General features: G+C 46.7%; 1 protein-coding gene across 1 annotated transcript in view; it reads right to left on the bottom strand.

Moving 5' to 3' along the window:
- Positions 1–18,827, bottom strand: part of PWP2 (PWP2 small subunit processome component) — a 360,035-nt gene that overhangs the window by 117,884 nt on the left and 223,324 nt on the right. Inside the window, exon 11 of the mRNA XM_033941702.1 lies at positions 8,469–8,617. Coding sequence (XP_033797593.1) covers positions 8,469–8,617 — 149 coding nt within the window. The remainder of the gene's footprint in view (positions 1–8,468; positions 8,618–18,827) is intronic.

Here is an 18,827-nt window from a genome sequence, read left to right on the forward strand (position 1 = left end):
AGTGAAAGAGCCTTCCCTTCCAGGGGCTGATGAAAGGCAGCAATCGCACTGAGATGTACTCAAATGGAATTGGTCTTCAGGCCAGAGTGAGATAAATGAAGCAAATACTCCAGAACCAAAGGCACAGGGACCGACACCGGGTCCTGGCGGTGAGAGGAGCACCAGGACGAGAATCTAGTCCACTTCTGGGAATAGCAGAGTCTAGTCGAGACTTTCCGAGAAGCCTCCAACACCTCCCTGACCGACTGAGACACGGGGAGAGAAGTCAGGGGGACAGAAACCAAGCAGTCAGATGTAGAGATCGAAGATTGGGATGTAATAGTCTGTCGGGTCGCTGAGATAACCCCCTCCCTGGTCGGGGCTTTGATCAACCAATCGTCCAGGTAGGGGAATACTTGCAGACCCTGGGAGCGCAAGGCAGCCGCGACCACTACGAGGCACTTCGTGAAGACTCGGGGGGACGAGGACAGGCCGAAGGGGAGGACCCGATATTGCAGATGGAGGTCTCCCACCTGAAAGCGCAGGTATCTGCGATAAGCAGGGTGCACCGGAACATGGGTGTAGACCTCCTTCAGAACGAGGGAGCAGAGCCAATCGCCTTCGTTGATCAAGGGGTAAAGAATCGGAAGGGAAAGCATCCGAAACTTTTCCCGCACCAGAAACTTGTTCAGGCGCCTTAAGTCCAGAATCGGGCGCAGGTCTCCCGTCTTCTTCGGTACCAGGAAGTAACGGGAGTAAAACCCTTGGCCCCTCTGTTTTTGGGGTACCGGTTCCACCGCCCGCAGGCGAAGGAGATCCTGTGCCTCGGAGAGGAGGAGGGACAACTGCGCTCGATTGGGGGGACACGCATTTGGTGGGCTGTCGGGAGGAACCTCTCGAAAGTTGAGTGAATACCCTGATGAGATCACGCCAAGGACCCATGAGTCCGACGTTATAGCTTCCCAGCGAGGGTAATAGGCTCGTAGGCGGCCCCCGATGGGAAGGAGGCCAGGCAGAGGTGCGGAGGGGGCCCGCCCCCGTCCGCTCATCCCGTCAAAAGGACGGAGACAGCTTCGCAGACACAGTAGGCTGGGATTTTGGTAAAGCCCTAGAATGAGTCTGGGGGCGCCGAGGTGGCGGTCTGGAAAAGGCCGGGGTGGACTTCTGGGGGTAGCGGCGAGGCAAGCTCCGAAAAGGTCGAGAGACCGGCGGTTTAGGCTTTTGCCGGATGAGTGAAGCAAAGGAACGTTCGTGTTCCGATAGCCGCTTTGTCGCTGCTTCGATAGTGTCGTCAAACAGTTCCTTACCGACGCAAGGAAGGTTAGCTAACCGATCCTGGAGGTTAGGGTCCATATCGACCAGCCGCAGCCACCCCAGCCGGCACATGGCCACAGCGAAGGCAGCGACCCTGGATGAAAGTTCGAAGCCGTCATAAGCGGCGTGGAACAGGTGCAGTCAAAGGTTTGAAAAATCCTCGAGGAGGAGGCCAAACGCTGCCTGGCGGGGGGCAGGTAAATCCACCGAGAAGGCGCTCAGCAGCCCAATGAGATGTTTCAAATAAGAGGAAAAAGTGAATGTATAGTTCAGGACTCTAGAGGCCATCATAGAGTTCTGATACAAACGGCAGCCAAATTTGTCTAGAGTCCTGCCCTCGCGTCCCGGAGGGACCGCCGCGGATACCCTAGAGGGGTGAGCTTTCTTCAACGAAGACTCCACCAGTAAGGATTGGTGGGACAACTGTGGTGGTTGCTCGAACCCCGGGCAGGGTACCGTACGGTACTTAGACTCCATTTTAGATGGGACGGCCGTTACCATGTAAGGAGTCTCGAGGTTCCTGATGAGGGTCTGCCAGAGCACCGGGTTCAGTGGCAGCCGGAGGGACTCTTGGGGCGGAGAAGAAATTACATGGTGCAATCATCACTGGCTATTTCATTCATTTATAAGTGCTTTTTGTTTAAATAGTATGTCTATGTTAGACAGAGTCGGATGACATAGGCAACCCGGGGGACTCTTGATACAGCACAGACGGTGCGAAACATGTCGGGTCATGTTCCCAGGGTTTAGTTGGCATAAGATAAGTACACTGAATCTCAGTATTTCTTACTATTACCTAATAAATTATTTAAACAAAAAGCACTTATAAATGAATGAAATAGCCAGTGATGATTGCACCACGTAATTTCTTCCCGCAGTAACAAGATATTACAGTGGTGGAGTGGTGGGGCTGAGGCTTTTTCATTTATCCACTCATGAGTCTGCAAGGTTAAGATTCTTATCCAGTATACACTTTTTATAATATCCCTATAGGTTAAGGCAGAGAAAGTAGCAGAGGAACTCTGGCTATGCTCTGAAGGAGCACATCAAAAAGACTGTGCAGGTTTCTGAGTAGCAGGCAGTTGTTTAGGTTGTTGACGTGGCTGTTGTCGTTGTCAACGAGGCTGGGTAGGTGCCTGAGGAGTAGGTTTAGAAGCATATCTGTGTTGGTAGGAAGAAGCACGCTTAAAAGGTAGAGGCTTCTTTTTGGGCTTTACCAACACATCCCATCTGGTCTCATGAGTGGACAGCTTTTGGGTGGCAGTGGAGGTTCCAAAGAGCTCATCACCCAGGCATGGAGCATTAGCCAGATGGTCTTGGTGGTTAACATCAAGGTCTGAAACATGTAATCATGCCAAACGTCTCATCGCCACTGACATAGCTGCTGCTCTAGATGAGAGTTCGAAAGTATCATAAATAGATCTCACCATGTACTTTCGAAGTTGGAGAGAGGTAGAGATTAGAGATTGAAATTTCTGGGCCTTACGTGAAGGCATATATTGCTGAGGCGATGAAATTTGCTTAAGAAGATACTTCATAAACAGGAAAAGAAAAAAGTATAATTGGATGCTCTGTTTGACAACATTGAGCTTTGGTAGAGACGTCTGCCAAATTTGTCCATTGTCCTACCCTCTCTACCAGGAGGAATGGACGCATACACACTTGCCCGAGAGGATTTTTTCAAAGTGGATTCAACCACGAGAGACTCATGGGGCAATTAAGGCTTATCAAAGCCGGGTAAGGCTACCACCTTATAAAGAGATTCCAAACGGTTAGGAGCCACTGGCACAGAGAGAAGAGTCTCCAGTTTTTTATAGAAAGTTTCCTTCAGAATGGCATGGAGTGGAAGCTTTAACAGTTCTTTAGGAGGAAAATCATAGTCAAGTCTGTCCAAGTACTCCTTGCTGAATTTGGATTCAGCCTCCAATAAAACTTCCAGATCACGTGCTATCCATCGCAAAAATCTGGAGAAAGAAAGTTTCTTTGAAGGAGAAGAAGCTCTGGTAGGTGAATGCCTAGGGACCCAGAAGCAGAAGAGTCCACATCGGTAGTAGATGGCATTTCTGGTTCAGTATCCCCCATAAATCTGAATCTCTGAAAGGATGAGGTCGGTGTTGACGGCTCGATGTCAAAGTCTCCAAATGTTTGGATTTACTGGAAACTTTGCCTGACCATGCCGGAGTAGCCTCTCGAGATGTGGCTGAGGAGGATCGGTGCTTAAGTGGAATGCTCGAGTTCTGGGTCGAGAATGTCCGTATTGGTGGAGTAGTATTAAGAGGAGTGGTCAGCGCCATGAGCAACTCAGACCAGACCGGCTCCTGAAAGGTCGATGCCGTGCTTGGTGAAAAGTGAGCCAGCACCAAGAGGTTAAAATGCTCTCCTAATTCCTCCCAAAACAGATTGTCAATTTTCTGCTTAAGGGAAACTGCCGGTACCGTTTGCTTCTTTTTGGCTAGTACGGATGGCTGATCAACATGGTCCGGGGATGATGAGGCCGAAGAGGAGGCACTCACCAATATCGAAGCTGTGCATTTACGAGACTTACGCGAGGTCGGCAGGACTTGACTCACTGCAGCTTTGACCTGCATCCCGGAAGGGGTAGTGGAAGGCTTCTTAGCCGGTTTATTCAGAGTGAGTTGCGACACTGGAGTCAAAGTTGGTGGATCCACCCTCAGTGTCATCTTGGTCTGTGCGGTCTTGATCAGCACGGACGGTGTCGGAGATGAACTGGGCTCCGTGTCCATTGCGGCGCTGAACAGTTGTTTTTGCTGAAGCAACTGATTTTTTAGAGTGTTCTTCTGAAGAGACGAGCAGTGGAGCAGGAGTCAGCACGGTGCTCGGGTCCCAGAAACTGCAAGCACCAGCGGTGAGGGTCGGTGACAGAAATGGCCCATGCACAGCAACCGCACTTTTTGAAACCCGTTGGCGGGTGGGAAATGGATGGAAAGACAGCCGTTGACAAATCAAAACTCTATGGCGAAAAGAGTCCATAAGGCCCAATTGGGCCAAAGCCCGCGACGGCAAAGTAAAAAGAAAAAAGTATTAAAAAAAATTTTTTTTTTTACAGAAAATAAAAGACAAAGTAAAAAATAAAAGAACTGTGACAAAAAAAGTCACAATCCGCGAGAGGTGAAGGTAAGCAATAGAAAAAAATTCAACAGATTGTTGAAAATGCGTCTGAATAGCTCCGCGGAAACTAGAAAACTGAGGGACCGCGCACCTACGTCGGGCAGGAAGGCACTCACACAAGCGCGGTGCGGGTTAATAGCAAACTTTCTAAACTTAAAGTTGCAATTCACTTTTCAAGTGTCCGTACTGGGGATCCGTCGGTGACATTACCCATCATTGAGAATATGCTGCCTGCTTGTCTTGGAATAATCACTTGTATACACATGTATAAGAGAGCAAGAGTAACTTTGTGCAGGAGTCTTGAGGGAAGTTATTTTATAAAAAGACAAATAGGCACATTTGTTGCACATAAGGGACTAAGATTTTCCCTCACCAATGCTATAGTTGTGCCACTCGGCAGGAGGGGGCACTAGAACAATGTGGGGATACTACCAGTCCAAAAATACAATGAGTTTTTTTCAGCTCAGTACTGAGAGACATTGAAGCATATAACCCTGCAGTCAGAGGGGCGTGACTAGGAGAAGCATATCTGCCCCAAAATTGAATCATTCAGGAAGGTCCCTGAGAAAGGATGTCCTAAGGAAGAGACTTCACTAGAGAATCCTTCCTTAGATGCAGGTCGAGTAGAACCCTGGGAAGCAGAGGGATTCTTACGAGACTGTGAGAGCGAGAGAGAGAACCCTTCCCTAGCCGTGGGCTGAGGAAAAATCCTGGGAAGTCAAGAAATCTGGCAAGGACTGTTAGAAGGACTGAGAGTGCGAGACATTTGGTACATGGCTGGCTAAGGTAAGCCAAGTTTATTATAGTTAGGATTGTGGAAAAAGCAGGGGTGTCAAAGTCAGTTCTCGAAGGATGTAATCCAGTTGGGTTTTCAGGATTTCCCCAATGAATATGCATGAGATCTATTTGCATGCACTGCTTTCATTATATGCTAATAGATCTCATTCATATTCATTGGGGAAATCCTGAAAATCCGGCTGGACTGCGGCTCTTGAGGACCGACTTTGACACTCGTGGGCTAGATTTACTAAACCTTCTGATCCTGTACCAAGGATCGCAAAACCAGTTTTACTGATTTTGTGATTGTTCCCTGACCCGCTTCACTAAACTGCTGCCCGATCCATCTCCTCTCCGAGCCAATCCACACATGCAAATTAGTAAAACCCCATGCAAAATAGCCAACCGATTGATTCACTAACAATTGCTTTGCTATTTTGAATCAGGTTTTACTATCCTAAAACCCGACTGGTATGCCTGTTTTTTGTTTATTTTTTAAATACCACTGATATTTTGCAAATATTACACACACAAAATATCTGACAAATTAAAATAAAATGAACCCCCCTCACAGAAACACACAAATGCAGCCCCACAGCCCCCTCCCAAAGAAGGAGGCAGGAGGGATGTCGACTCCCTCCTGCCATCGGCACCCCCCGCCGAACCCCTCCCCCCCCAACATAGATATGGTAGGGGCCTGAAGCGCCTGAGCCAATCAGGGCCTTAGGCCCCTCCCCATGCATCACATGATGCACCGGGGCAGGGCCTAAGGCCCTCATTCACCATCAGAGGAGGCCTGGAGCAGCAGGGACTGAGCATTCCTCCTGCTCTCAACTTATAGGTACCAGAGGGGTTAAAGGTGTACTGGGTCGGTTTGGAGGGGGGGTTCAGCGAGGGGGGGGGAGGGGGTTCCAATGGCAGGAGTGAGTTGCATCTCCTGCAATTAGTTCTATGGCGGCGGTGGTCGGTAGGGTGTCTAGTGGCAGGAGGGAGTTGGCATCCCTCCTGCCATATCTAAATTGGCAGGGGTTTGGCATGAGGTGCTGATGGCAGGAAGGAGTGGGCATCCCTCCTGCCATTTGTTTTGGGGGTGGGAGGAAGGAGTGTTGATGGCAGGAGGGAGCCGGCATCCCTTCTGCCATTTTTTTTAAGTGGTGGGGGGAGGAAGGGAGCCCTGACAGCAGTGAAGCCCTGACAGCAGTGACAGCTTCTCCTGTCAGGGCTCTGTCCTGACTCAATCACTCACTGAGCGATTGAGTTGGGGAGTTTGCAAGCAGATGATTTGCACCTCCATGCAAATCATTTGCATGCAAACTTAATAGTGAATTAATCGTTGTTGGAAAATTGGCCAGAAAATCGTCCAAAAGCGATTGAGTCGCTATTGTTAGTGAATATAGGCCTATGTGCGGGTCTGGCTGGGACCAGCCCTTGAACCTTGCTTAAGAAAAACTGTTTATCCTTGAGTTGAGAAAGGGTTTTGCCTTACCAGAGCCTGCGAGGTAACAGGCTTAAGTCTGTACTTAATAAAAAAAAAAAAACAATTATACCTGTAAGTGTCCAGACAGTTTGTGTGAATGGGCACTGGGTCCAGGAAAACCCAGATTGGACTATGCCACGTTGCATTTATAAATTAGGTGAAATATATGCATCTGTGCCTTGATCTCCTGAATCTTACAGTCAAGAATGCTTAGAGTTTAAAATAATTTTACATTAAATACAGGAGTTTATTCAAATAGATAATAAATCCAAGGGCTTAGGGGTAATCCTGGATTCAAAATTGACTATGAAAGATCAGATAAATTCATTTATACATTTTTTTTTCAAATTATGTCTGTTAAGGGCTGTACAATCTTTGAATTCTTCTAGTATTCAGTTATTTTGTCCGACAACATGATGCACGACCTACTCCTACTGGAGCGCTGGTCTAGGTCCTGGCAACTCAGCTTCAATGCCAAAAAATGCAGTCATGCACCTGGGCAGCCAAAATTCATGCAAGACTTACACCCTTAATGGCGAGATCCTAACAAGAACTGAAGCAGAACGAGATTTAGGGGTGATCGTCAGTGAGAACATGAAGACTGCCAATCAAGTGGAGCAAGCTTCATCCAAGGCAAGGCAAATCATAGGTTGCATACGCAGGAGTTTCGTCAGCTGTAAGCCTGAAGTCATTTTGCCATTGTATAGATCCATGGTGAGGTCCCACCTGGAATACTGTGTGCAGTTCTGGAGGCCACATTACCGTAAGGATGTGCTGAGACTGGAGTCAGTCCAGAGAATGGCCACCCGGATGGTCTCGGGACTCAAGGATCTCCCGTACGAGGAACGGCTGGATAAGTTGCAGCTGTACTCACTCGAGGAATGCAGAGAGAGGGGTGACATGATCGAGACATTCAAGTATCTCACGGACCGCATCGAGGTGGAAGAAGATATCTTCTTTTTCAAGGGTCCCGCAGCAACAAGGGGACATCTGTGGAAAATCAGGGGCGGGAAACTGCACGGGGACACCAGGAAATTCTTTTTCACTGAAAGGGTGGTTGATCGCTGGAATAGTCTTCCACTTCAGGTTATTGAGGCCAGCAGCGTGCCTGATTTTAAGGCCAAATGGGATAGACATGTGGGATCTATTCACAGAGAAAGGTAGGGGAGGGTCATTGGGGTGGGTAGACTAGATGGGCCGTGGCTCTTATCTGTTGTCTATTTCTATGTTTCTATGTGATCTTATTACCTTATCTAGATTACTGTAACTCCTTATACAAGGGTGTTGCTATAAAATTCCAGAAAAAGTTGCAATTACTTCAAAACACTGCAGCAAGATTGATTTGTGGAGCAAAGGAGTTTAATAGAGTTTCTTCCCTTTTACATTACATTACATTACTGACTTCTATTCCGCCTGTACCTTGCAGTTCTATGTGGATTACATCAAAAGATAACTGGACATTTCCAGGAAGAAGATTACAATTAATGGCGCTGATAACTAATTCAATTTTGAGGAGAGGTTACAAAGTGGAAAAATGAGGAGAGCATCAGAAGGAGCTGGAAATTTACGAGAAAGTTGCAGAGTGGATGCTGGTTACATTGTTGAATCTTAGGGGGATATTACAGGTAGGGAGAGGGAGAGGGGAGAATAGCATGGGGGAATGGAAGGGGGGTTAGTTCCCTTTTGAGGGAACTTTACTGGTTACCAGTACATCCCTTCTACCAATACAAAATAAAAGTAACATCATCCTTCGCTCACAGGTTCTTTCAGAAGGAAAGGGAAATATTTTTACCTGTGAAGATCAAATGCACGCACAGTCCCATCTAATGAGGCACTGACCACCACAAAGCCATTGGAGGTGAAGGTTACTGCTGTGATACTGCTTGTATGCTCTGTGAAGGTTACGAAGCAAAACCCATTGCTGGCATTCCAAACTTTCACCTGGGGCAGAGGAGATAAAAAAGATTCAGGATAAAAATCACCTGTAAATTATATGTGTTTCCTGTGTATAATATTTGGCTAATATCTGCTTATGTATGTACCTTACAACAAGCACTTAACAAGGGATGCACATTTGAAATGCTGCGTGTAATCAGGAATGCAGTCTTCTCTTTATTCAGCTTAGTAAAACCTAGTTATTAGAGCAATAAACTGAGAAAAAGAGAAAACAAGGTTCAAATCTTTGCTGCTCGGATAAATTTGAATAACTATATGCATGAAATAATGGTGTGGATGAGGCAGCATGGCCTACAGTTAAATATGAAAAAAAACCTGAGGCTTTGATTGTGGGGGACATTGGCATTGTGGGTAGCCCTACAATATTTACTGCTATGGACACACAATTATTGGCAAAGCCTGAGATATTGGTTCTTGGAGTATGGTTAGATTCTCAGCTCTTAATGAAACAACACATAGCTAAAGTGGTACAAGGAGGATATGCACAACTTCACATCATATTTAAATTAAACCCAATGCTCCTGCCTGAGGATTTTCGCTCTGTCGTTCAAGTATTATTATCTCAAACTAATTACTGCAATCTTTTGTATCTTGGATTGTCAAAGAAAACATGCAAACCTGTCCAACTTTTAATGAATTCAGCGGCTAGATTGCTAATGGGCATTCCTAGGGTTGCCCATGTTATTCCAATCTTAAAAGCTCTCCACTGGTTACCTGTTCAACAGAGAATTTGCTATAAAGCTCTGTCTGTCGTTCATCAAATATTGTACTCCTCTTCACCTACTTGTTTTCAAAACTTGTGGGGAAATCTATCAACCCACAAAATGTTTGAGATCTGAGGGAGGGATGTTGGGCTTCAGTTCAATGTTAAATCTAGAATATCAATTTTCTCACTTGCTGGTAAGAATCTCTGGAATTCAATTCCAGGTATAATGAGATTATGCAAAGATTGTGTGTCTTTTAAGAAAATGTTGAAAACACAATTATTTGTGGACGCCTTTCTTTAACTCTGTGGTTATTATTTGTTTTAGATTTAACAAATTCTGTATTGAGGAAGTTTGTGGGGAAGACTTATTTGTTTACTACATTTTATAATGTTTGTTTGTGCTTGAAATTGAGGATGTAAATGTTTTGTACATCGCTTAGATTTAAGCAATTCATAAATTTTAAAAATAAATAAATCCTGTATTTTCCTCTTTGCAATTCAGGGCAAGTTACTTCGTTCTCATCTGCATCAGATACAAAGCTTATATCTATTCATTCATTCAGGTTTAATACTGCCTTTTACAAAGATCACTTTGTAAAAACTCACCTGGGCAAGGAAACAGGGTGTGCATCTCACTGAGCTCAACTTGAATTACAGATTTGGAAAAAAAGCAAGCCTTTAAAACTAAAAAGCTAATCCAACAGTAATGCAGTCTCAAACTGAGCAGCAAAGATTACATTACATTACATTAGGGATTTATATTCCGCCATTACCTTGCGGTTCAAGGCGGATTACAAATGGATAGTCCGGAGATTAGAAGTATTTAGGGAGTAGTTTGTACATTTCTTTGAGTTGGTAAGGATTACCGTATTTTCACGTAGATAACGCGCACCCGTGTAAAACCCGTGTAAAACGCGCACACGGGTATAGCGCGCGGAAAACACAAATTTATGTACAGAAATTTTTTAATACCGCGCACACCCGTATACCGCGCATGCTGCCCGACTCTCCTTTCGCCTGCTCCGACTCTCCTCTGGCCACCCCGACTCTCCTTTCGCCCGCCCCGACTCTCCTCTCCCCCTTGAAGTCCTGTCCCCACCCTGAAAGCCTGATGCCCCCCCCTCGACATCCGATTCACCCCCCCGCAGGACCGCTCGCACCCCCACCCCGAAGGACCGCTCGCACGCACTCCCACCCGCACCCCACCCTGAAGGACCGCTCGCACCCCCACAGCCTCCCGACCCCCACCCCCATCATGTAGAAGCTCCTACCGGTGTCCTGCTGCTTTCTCTTGGCGGTCCCGGCCCTTCCGTGAGCCCTGCGCCTGCGCTGCTTCCTCTTCCAGCGGTTCGCCCTTTCTCTAAAGTCAATCCCTCTTGCCCCGCCGACTCCCCGACACGATCGGGGCAAGAGGGAGCTCAAGCCCTCTTGCCCCAGCCAACGGCGGCACCCCCGACACGATCGGGGCAAGAGGGAGCTCAAGCCCTCTTGCCCCCCCGACACGATCTGGGCAAAAGGGAGCCCAAGCCCTCTTGCCCCGCCGACTCCCCAACTCCCTGACAATATTGAGCCAGGAGGGAGCTCAAACCCTCCTGGCCATGGCGACCCCCTACCCCCACTACATTATGGCAGGAGGGATCCCAGGCCCTCCTGCCCTCAACGCAAACCCCCCTCCCCCCAACGACCGCCCCCCCAAGAACCTCCGACCGCCCCCCCAGCCGACCTGCGACCCCCCTGGCCGACCCCCACGATACCCCCGCCCCCCTTCCCCGTACCTTTGTGTAGTTGGCCGGCCATGTGCCCAAGGCCCCACCCCCAGGAGGGACCTAAGGCTCCCGGGCCTATTCTGATTAGTAGGCGAAGCTTTGGGACGGATGGGCCAATCCGGCCTCATTCCGTCGTTGGCTGCCTGCCGGACAGACGGGTTTGGCTCCCATCTGTCCGGCCAACTACACAAAGGTACGGGGAAGGGGGGTGGGAGTGTCGTGGGGGTCGGCCAGGGGGGTCGCGGGTCAACTGGGGGGGCGGTCGGAGGTTCTTGGGGGGGGGCGGTCGTTGGGGGGAGGGGGGGTTTGCGTCGAGGGCAGGAGGGTCTGGGATCCCTCCTGCCCGTAATGTAGTGCGGGGTGGGGGTAGGGGGTCGCCGTGGCCAGGAGGGTTTGGGCTCCCTCCTGGCCCGATATTGTCGGGGAGTTAGGGAGTCGGCGGGGCAAAAGGGCTTGGGCTCCCTTTTGCCCCGATCGTGTCGGGGGGGGGGGCAAGAGGGCTTGAGCTCCCTCTTGCCCAGATCATGTCGGGGGTGCCGCCGTTGGCTGGGGCAAGAGGGCTTGAGCTCCCTCTTGCCCCGATCGTATCGGGGGTGCCGCGGTTGGCTGGGGCAAGAGAGCTTGAGCTCCCTCTTGCCCCGCTCGTGTCGGGGAGTCGGCGGGGCAAGAGGGCTTGACGTTAGAGAAAGGGCGAACTGCCGGAAGAGGAAGCAGCAGGCGCAGGGCTCACAGAAGGGCCGGGACTGCCAAGAGGAAGCAGCAGGACACCGGTAGGAGCTTCTACATGATGGGGGGGGGGGGGTCGGGAGGCTGTGGGGTCCTTCAGGGTGGGGGTGCGGGTGGGAGTGCATGCAAGCGGTCCTTCGGGGTGGGGTGCGTGCGAGCGGTCCTTCAGGGTGGGGGTGCGAGCAGTCCTGCGGAGGGGGGGTGAATCGGACGTCGGAGGGGGGGAACTATGTAAAAAAAAATTTATATAGCGCGCTCACGCGTATACTGCGCAAGGTTATGCACGGTTTGTAAAAACACGTACAACGCACGCGTTATATGCGTGAAAATACGGTACATCTGAGTTGTCATGATATTGGAGGTACATATGTAGTAGTTGCAGGTGATGCTTAGGACATTCCTGATTGTGTTAGTTCGGTTTTATGTGTTTTTTGAATAGAAGGGTTTTTATTTCTTTCTTGAAGGTTTTGTAGTCTGTGGTCGTGGTCAATAGGTTGTAGAGTTGTGGGTCAAGTGTTGCAGCTCGAATGGGTAAGAGGTTATCGTACAGTTTTTTTCTTTTGACGCTTTGGTTGGAGGATGTGATAATGGTGCGTGAGTTTTCCTATGTCTGATTGAGGTGGATTAAACTAGTCAATTGGTCCAATAGACTGGGCTGTCTCCGTTTATTGCTTTAAATAGTAGGCAGTAAAATTTTAAGTGTATTCTCACTTGTATTGGGAGCCAATGTGAGTTGTGGTATGCTTCTGTGATGTGGTCGAATTTCTTCAGTGAGTAGATCAGTCTTAGGGCTGTGTTTTGTATTGTTTGTAGTTGTTTTATCATAGTTGCTATGCATGGGAGATATAGTATGTTGCAGTAGTCTATTAGACCTAGGATTAGGGATTGTACCAAGAGTTGAAATTGTTTTCTGTTGAAGAATTTTCTGACTTGCCTCAGGTTTCTCATGACTGTGAATGATTTTTTTTTATTGTTTTGTTGATTTGTGGCTGCATTGTACAGCCTCTGTCTATTAGCACTCCCAGGAGTTTTAAAGTGGGTTGGAAGTGGTATGTTGTAGAGTTTATGACAAGGTTAGTTACGGTTAGGGGTTTTGTTATTTTCGAGTAGGATGAAGTTTGTTTTGTCCGGATTTAGTTTTAGTTTGTGGTCTTTCATCCATGTTGCTATTGTTTCAAGTGTTCTGTGTATCGTGTCTGCCATGGATGGTGCTAGTTGATCGAACGGAAGGAGAATGGTGATATCATCTGCATAGCTGTAGGAGGTTAGACCTTGTTTGTCTAGGTAGGAGCCGAGGGAGGCAATGTATAGGTTGAAGAGTGTGGGAGAAAGAGGTGATCCTTGGGGTACTCCGCAGGGGTTAGACCATGGCTCGGATTTTTCTTTGTTTGTTTTAACTCTGTATGTTCTGGATTGTAGGAATCCTTTAAACCATGATAGTGCCTTTCCACCGATTCCTATTGAGTCCAGTATTTGTAGAAGGACGTTATGGTCTACCAGGTCAAAGACTGCGGAGAGATCTAGTTGGATAATTAGCATTTTTTTGCCTGTGCTGAGGTTTTTGTCTGGCGGTGTCCATGAGTGAGCCTAGTAGGGTCTCAGTGCTGTGGTTGGTTCTGAAGCCTGATTGTGTTGAGTAAAGTACGCTGTGGTTTTCTAGGTATGAGTTTAGGACTTCCATTAGCTTGACATAAAGTGGTATTGAGGCTATGAGTCTGTAATTGGATGGTTGGTCTATTTCTCCTTTGGGGTCTTTCAGGATTGGAGTGATGATGATTTCGCTGAGGTCTTGTGGGAAAAAGCCGTCAGTTAGTAGGGTTTATATCCATTGTTAAGAGTAGAGTGCAAAATAGTGTACTGGAGATTTCAATAGGTATGGGGGGCAGTGGTTGAGGTCACCAGTTGCGTGGCTGTATTTGTTGTAAAATTTGTTAAAGTCTGACCATGGTATTGGTGAGAAGTGGTACCATGTTCTGTCTGCTGCAACTGCTTCTTCTTCTGAGGAGGGTATTGTGATCTCTTCTAGGTGAATAGGTGTTCCATTGAAGGTGGATCTTATGATTGCGATTTTGTCTTTGAAGAATGTTGGTAAGAGGGTGGCTGTGGGTGTGGGGGCGTTGTTGCTTGCCAGGTAGGGTTTGGTGTCTGTGAGTTCTTTTAGTAGTTGGAATAGTTTTTTTGTGTCTTGAGATTCTTCTCCTCCTATTTGCTTTGTGTAGTATGTTTTCGTTTTTCTTTTAATTTTTGTTTATATTTTTGGTTCAGTTTTCTCCATGTTGTTATTGTGGAGTCTTGACTGTTTTTCCTTCATTTTCTTTCTATTTGTCTGCATTGTCTTTTTAGTAGGAGTAGTTCATTGTCGAACCATTTGTCAGATTTTCTATGGATTTTGGTTTTGGTCTGTTCTGGAGCTAGCTCATCTAGGGTTGCTGCACTTAGCTGGCTCCATTGTGTGATGAAGTTTTCGGGGTTATAGTTTTGGATTATGGTGTCGGTTTTTGTCCAGAATTTGGTGGGGTCGATGTGCTTACGCGAGATGTATGTTATTTTTTTTTTTATTTTATTGTTTATCATTTCAATGCATCCAATATACATAGATGATAAAAGAAATACAAAATTATAAACTCACTTAGCTATACAAACTAAGCACCAGAAATTAAACAATGAAATATTTATCTAACGCAGTCCACAATCTAAGGGTGAGAGGCAAAATACATAGTAACATAGTAACATATTAGATGACGGCAGATAAAGACCCGAATGGTCCATCCAGTCTGCCCTACCTGATTCAATTTAAATTTATTTATTTATTTTTTTCTTCTTAGCTATTTCTGGGCAAGAATCCAAAGCTTTACCTGGTACTGTGCTTGGGTTCCAACTGCCGAAATCTCTGTTATGACTTACTCCAGCCCATCTACACCCTCCCAGCCATTGAAGCCCTCCCCAGCCCATCCTCCACCAAACGGCCATACACAGACACAGACCGTGCAAGTCTGCCCAGTACTGGCCTAGTTCAATATTTAATATTATTTTCTGATTCTAAATCTTCTGTGTTCATCCCACGCTTCTTTGAACTCAGTCACAGTTTTACTCTCCACCACCTCTCTCGGGAGCGCATTCCAGGCATCCACTACCCTCTCCGTAAAGTAGAATTTCCTAACATTGCCCCTGAATCTACCACCCCTCAACCTCAAATTATGTCCTCTGGTTTTACCATTTTCCTTTCTCTGGAAAAGATTTTGTTCTACGTTAATACCCTTCAAGTAAAATGAGTAAACCCCTCGGAAAAAGGGGAAATTCATATACAAAAAAAGAAAAGAAAAGGAAATAGAGCAGTAATAAGATGTTAACCTATCCTTTAGTTAAATACCGCATTATATCTTGGTACAAGCTGGCTGTATCGAGACTCCTTTACCTTCTAGGAAAAAACCTAATTGGGCAGGTTCAAAGAAAATATAATTACTCCCTTGATATGAGACAAAACATTTGCATGGAAATCTCAACTGAAACACTGCCCCTAAAGCAATCACTTTTGGACGAAATCTTAAAAACTCTTTCCTCCTGGATTGTGTCCACTTTAAGACATATGCCCTTTCACCTAAATAGGTGATCTGTTTTAAATTAAAGTATAATTTCAACAACATTTCTTTATCTTGTAGAAACACAAGAGAGACTAACAAAGTCGCCCGTCCCCTAATCTCAAAATCAGAAGATTGCAAAATAGCAGAAACATCCAATTGTGCATTTTCAGCAACCACAGCTTTTTCCTTTTGTATTTGTTTTAAATAGTAAATTTTTTGTATCGGGGGAAGACTAGCTTCCGGAATATTTAGAACAGTCAACATAAAATTCTTAAAAAGTTCCTGTGAAGACATAAACTTAGCCATTGGAAAATTAAGAATCCTTAAGTTCAAATTTTTGTGTTGATTTTCTAAATTTTCAATCTTCCTTAGAATCATCATTTTATCAGTCATTTGTTTAGTAAGCATCAGTCATTTGTTTAGTCTCAGTTGTTACTTTCTCTAATTTTTCCAAATCCACCTGGTGTTGTTGAACAGAGTCTCTAAAGAACTTATCCTAGAGGTAGAGTTTAAAGTCATAGAAACAAAGTTAGAACATACCGAATGTAAGTTCTCAATCGAAGTCCAGATGGAATCCAGTGTTACTGCCTGTGGTCTTACCAACGGCTTGAGGGGGGAGATAATGGCCTGATTTCCCTTGGCTTCTACTCCAGAGATTAAACTCTGTGCTCCACCGTCATCACCACAGCTAGTTGCCACTGGCTCAGTACTCCTAGAACGCTGTAACTCAATCTCCGGAGTCAGCAAGGTTGTAATTACTTCCGGGTTCACCACGGCTGGAGAACATGCCTCTCTCAAAATACTTGGAGAGCCCTCCTGCATGGTCTGCTCTGCCGATGTTTCTCCGGGCTTGGGAGGGGTATGCGGTCCTCGCGGACTCAGCAAGAGTGACAACTCGCCGTCCAAGTTGTGAACTTCCCGACTCACAGCAGAGGAATCACCCGATGTGGAAGGTTGGACTGTGTAAACTGTAATAACAGTCTGCCATGATGTCGAAGAGTCAGAGGTAGGTGGAGGGAAGCCCCTCTGTTTCCCCCTTCTTTTAGGCATAGAAAAGGAATTCTTCCCCCCAAAATTGTATAGAAATATCACCTTCAAGACGGGGGAGCTCTTTTCAACAACCTGCTCAAGACGCCATCTTGCCCCCCCCCCCCCCCCCGAGATGTAAGTTATTTTTTGTGTGTTTGTTTTGTTTTTGTTGTTGGTCCAGTTGATATTGAAGGAGTATGTATAGTGGTCTGACCAGAGGGAGCGATACCAGTTTCCATTTGATGTGTGAATTTCTGGTTGTGTGGGTTGTTGGGTCATATAGGCTGCAATGTCGAATTGATGGCCTTTTTCATGAGTTGTTTGAGGGTCTAATAATTTGTATGTTAAGGCCTCAAGGTAAGATAGTAAGATTTCTACTTGTTTAGAGGCTTGGTTTTCGAGGTGGCGGTTTAGGTCTCCTAGGATTAAGTTGTAAGTTGTCGTTAATGAGTTTCGGTAGATAAAGTCTTAAAATTTTGGTTTTGCTGTGTTCCAGTTTCCTGGTGTTATGTAGCAAAGCATGCAGTTTAGGGTGCCTTTGAGTGAGGAGCCTGAGAATTGACAGCCTAGTAAGTTCATGTATGGGGTAGTAATTTTGTCTTGTATTTTTAGGTCTATGGTGTTTTTGGCAATGATGGCAATTCCTCATCCTCTTTTGTTTTCTCTGCAGACCACTACCATTTTGTATCCTTTAGGGCAAACTTCTGTTTCAGAGGTAAGCCAGGTTTCATTGAGAAAGGCAGTCCAGTTTTTCTCTTTCTATCCAGTTTTTTATGTGTTCTGTTTTTGGGCCTATGGCTCTTATGTTTAAGTATGCACATGTGAGATTGGTGTAGTTTGTTGGTTCGCTGTGAGTTGTTTTCGGGTAGATGAGCGATTTTTGGTGAGAGTGCGTTTTGGTCTTATAGGGGTTGTCAGTCTTCTTCTTGTTATTTGTGTGTTAGGGTGGTAGCTGTAGGTCTGGTAGTTTGTGTTTCTGTCTGTTGTGATTCATCTGGATGGGTGGAGAATTCCATTGGTATTTGACATAGTTGGTATTGGGAAGATGTTGTTTGCTGTTGTCTTCTGGTTGTCTAGGATCAGGGCAATCAGTAAGATAGCTTGTGTGTGTTTTTGTGGTGTAGTTAACATTTTGAGAGTAAGCGTGTCTGGTAGTGTAGATTGGTTGGGGTTGAAGTTGTGGTAGTTCAGTCGCTTCACGGTCGCTTTGCTAAGGTGCTCGTTAGTGCTTCTTTGACGTGTGTCTTACATGGTGCGTCGAACGACTGTGCGTCTTAGATGGTGCGTCGAACGACTGTGCGTCATTAGGGTTGTGTCTTAAGTGGTTTGGAGGGTTGTAGCATTGTGGAGGGGCGGAGTGTGCTCCCACGCCCAAAAAGTCCTCTTGACTGCTATCGGAGAAAGGCAGGTAGAGATTCAAACTGTTCCGCTGAGCTTTCCAACTGGCTCAGGGGGTTGTAGCGTTGGGGAGGGGCGGAGTGTGCTCCCACGCCCGAAGAAGTCTACCCAACTGCTATCGGAGAAAGGCAAATAGAAATTCAGATTGTCCCGCTGAGTCTTCCATACTGGTTCAGCGAGTTGTAGCGTCGAGGAGGGCGGAGTGTGCTCCCACGCCCGGTGAAGATCTCCCAAATGCTACTGGAGAAAAGGCGGGTAGATGTTCAAACTGTCCCGCTGAGCCTGCCAACTGGCTCGGCAGGTTGTAGCGTCGGGGAGGGGCGGAGTGTGCTCCCATGCCCAGTGAAGATCTCCCAAATGCTACTGGAGAAAAGGCGGGTAGATGTTCAAACTGTCCCGCTGAGCCTTCCAACTAGCTTAGCGGGTTGTAGCGTCGGGGAGGGGCAGAGTGTGCTCCCACACCCGGTGAAGTCCTCCCGACTGCTACCATAGAAAAGGCAGGTAGAAATTCAAGCTGTCCCACTGAGCCTTCCAACTGGCTTAGCGGGTTGTAGCGTTGGGGAGGGGCAGAGTGTGCTCCCATGCCCGATGAAGATCTCCCAACTGCTACCGTAGAAAAGGCAGGTAGAGGTTCAAACTGTCCCGCTGAGCCTTCCAACTGGCTCAGTGGGTTGTAGCGACGGTGAGTGGCGGAGTGCTCTCCCACGCCCGAGGGTTCCTCAGACTCACTGGCAGCAGGCAGAAAAAATTGGTTTAACCCAAGGAGAGTGGAAGATTTTTTTTTTATTTTTTAAAAGATTGGAGAGTTTTTCTGCTGTGCTTTCCAGATTTGCTAAATCTCGTGCAGGTAAACCCTCTGGCATTCGTGTGGTATTTCTGCCATTGGGTCATGAGGGGATGTACGATACTGACAATTTGCTTAAATCCCGAGTAGATGAGTAATCTGGCCTATCGTCTCAGTGGGTTGCTCTCCTAAATCATCTTCCTTT

Source organism: Geotrypetes seraphini, chromosome 4 (assembly GCF_902459505.1).
Source record: "Geotrypetes seraphini chromosome 4, aGeoSer1.1, whole genome shotgun sequence".
Taxonomy (NCBI): Eukaryota; Metazoa; Chordata; class Amphibia; order Gymnophiona; family Dermophiidae; genus Geotrypetes; species Geotrypetes seraphini.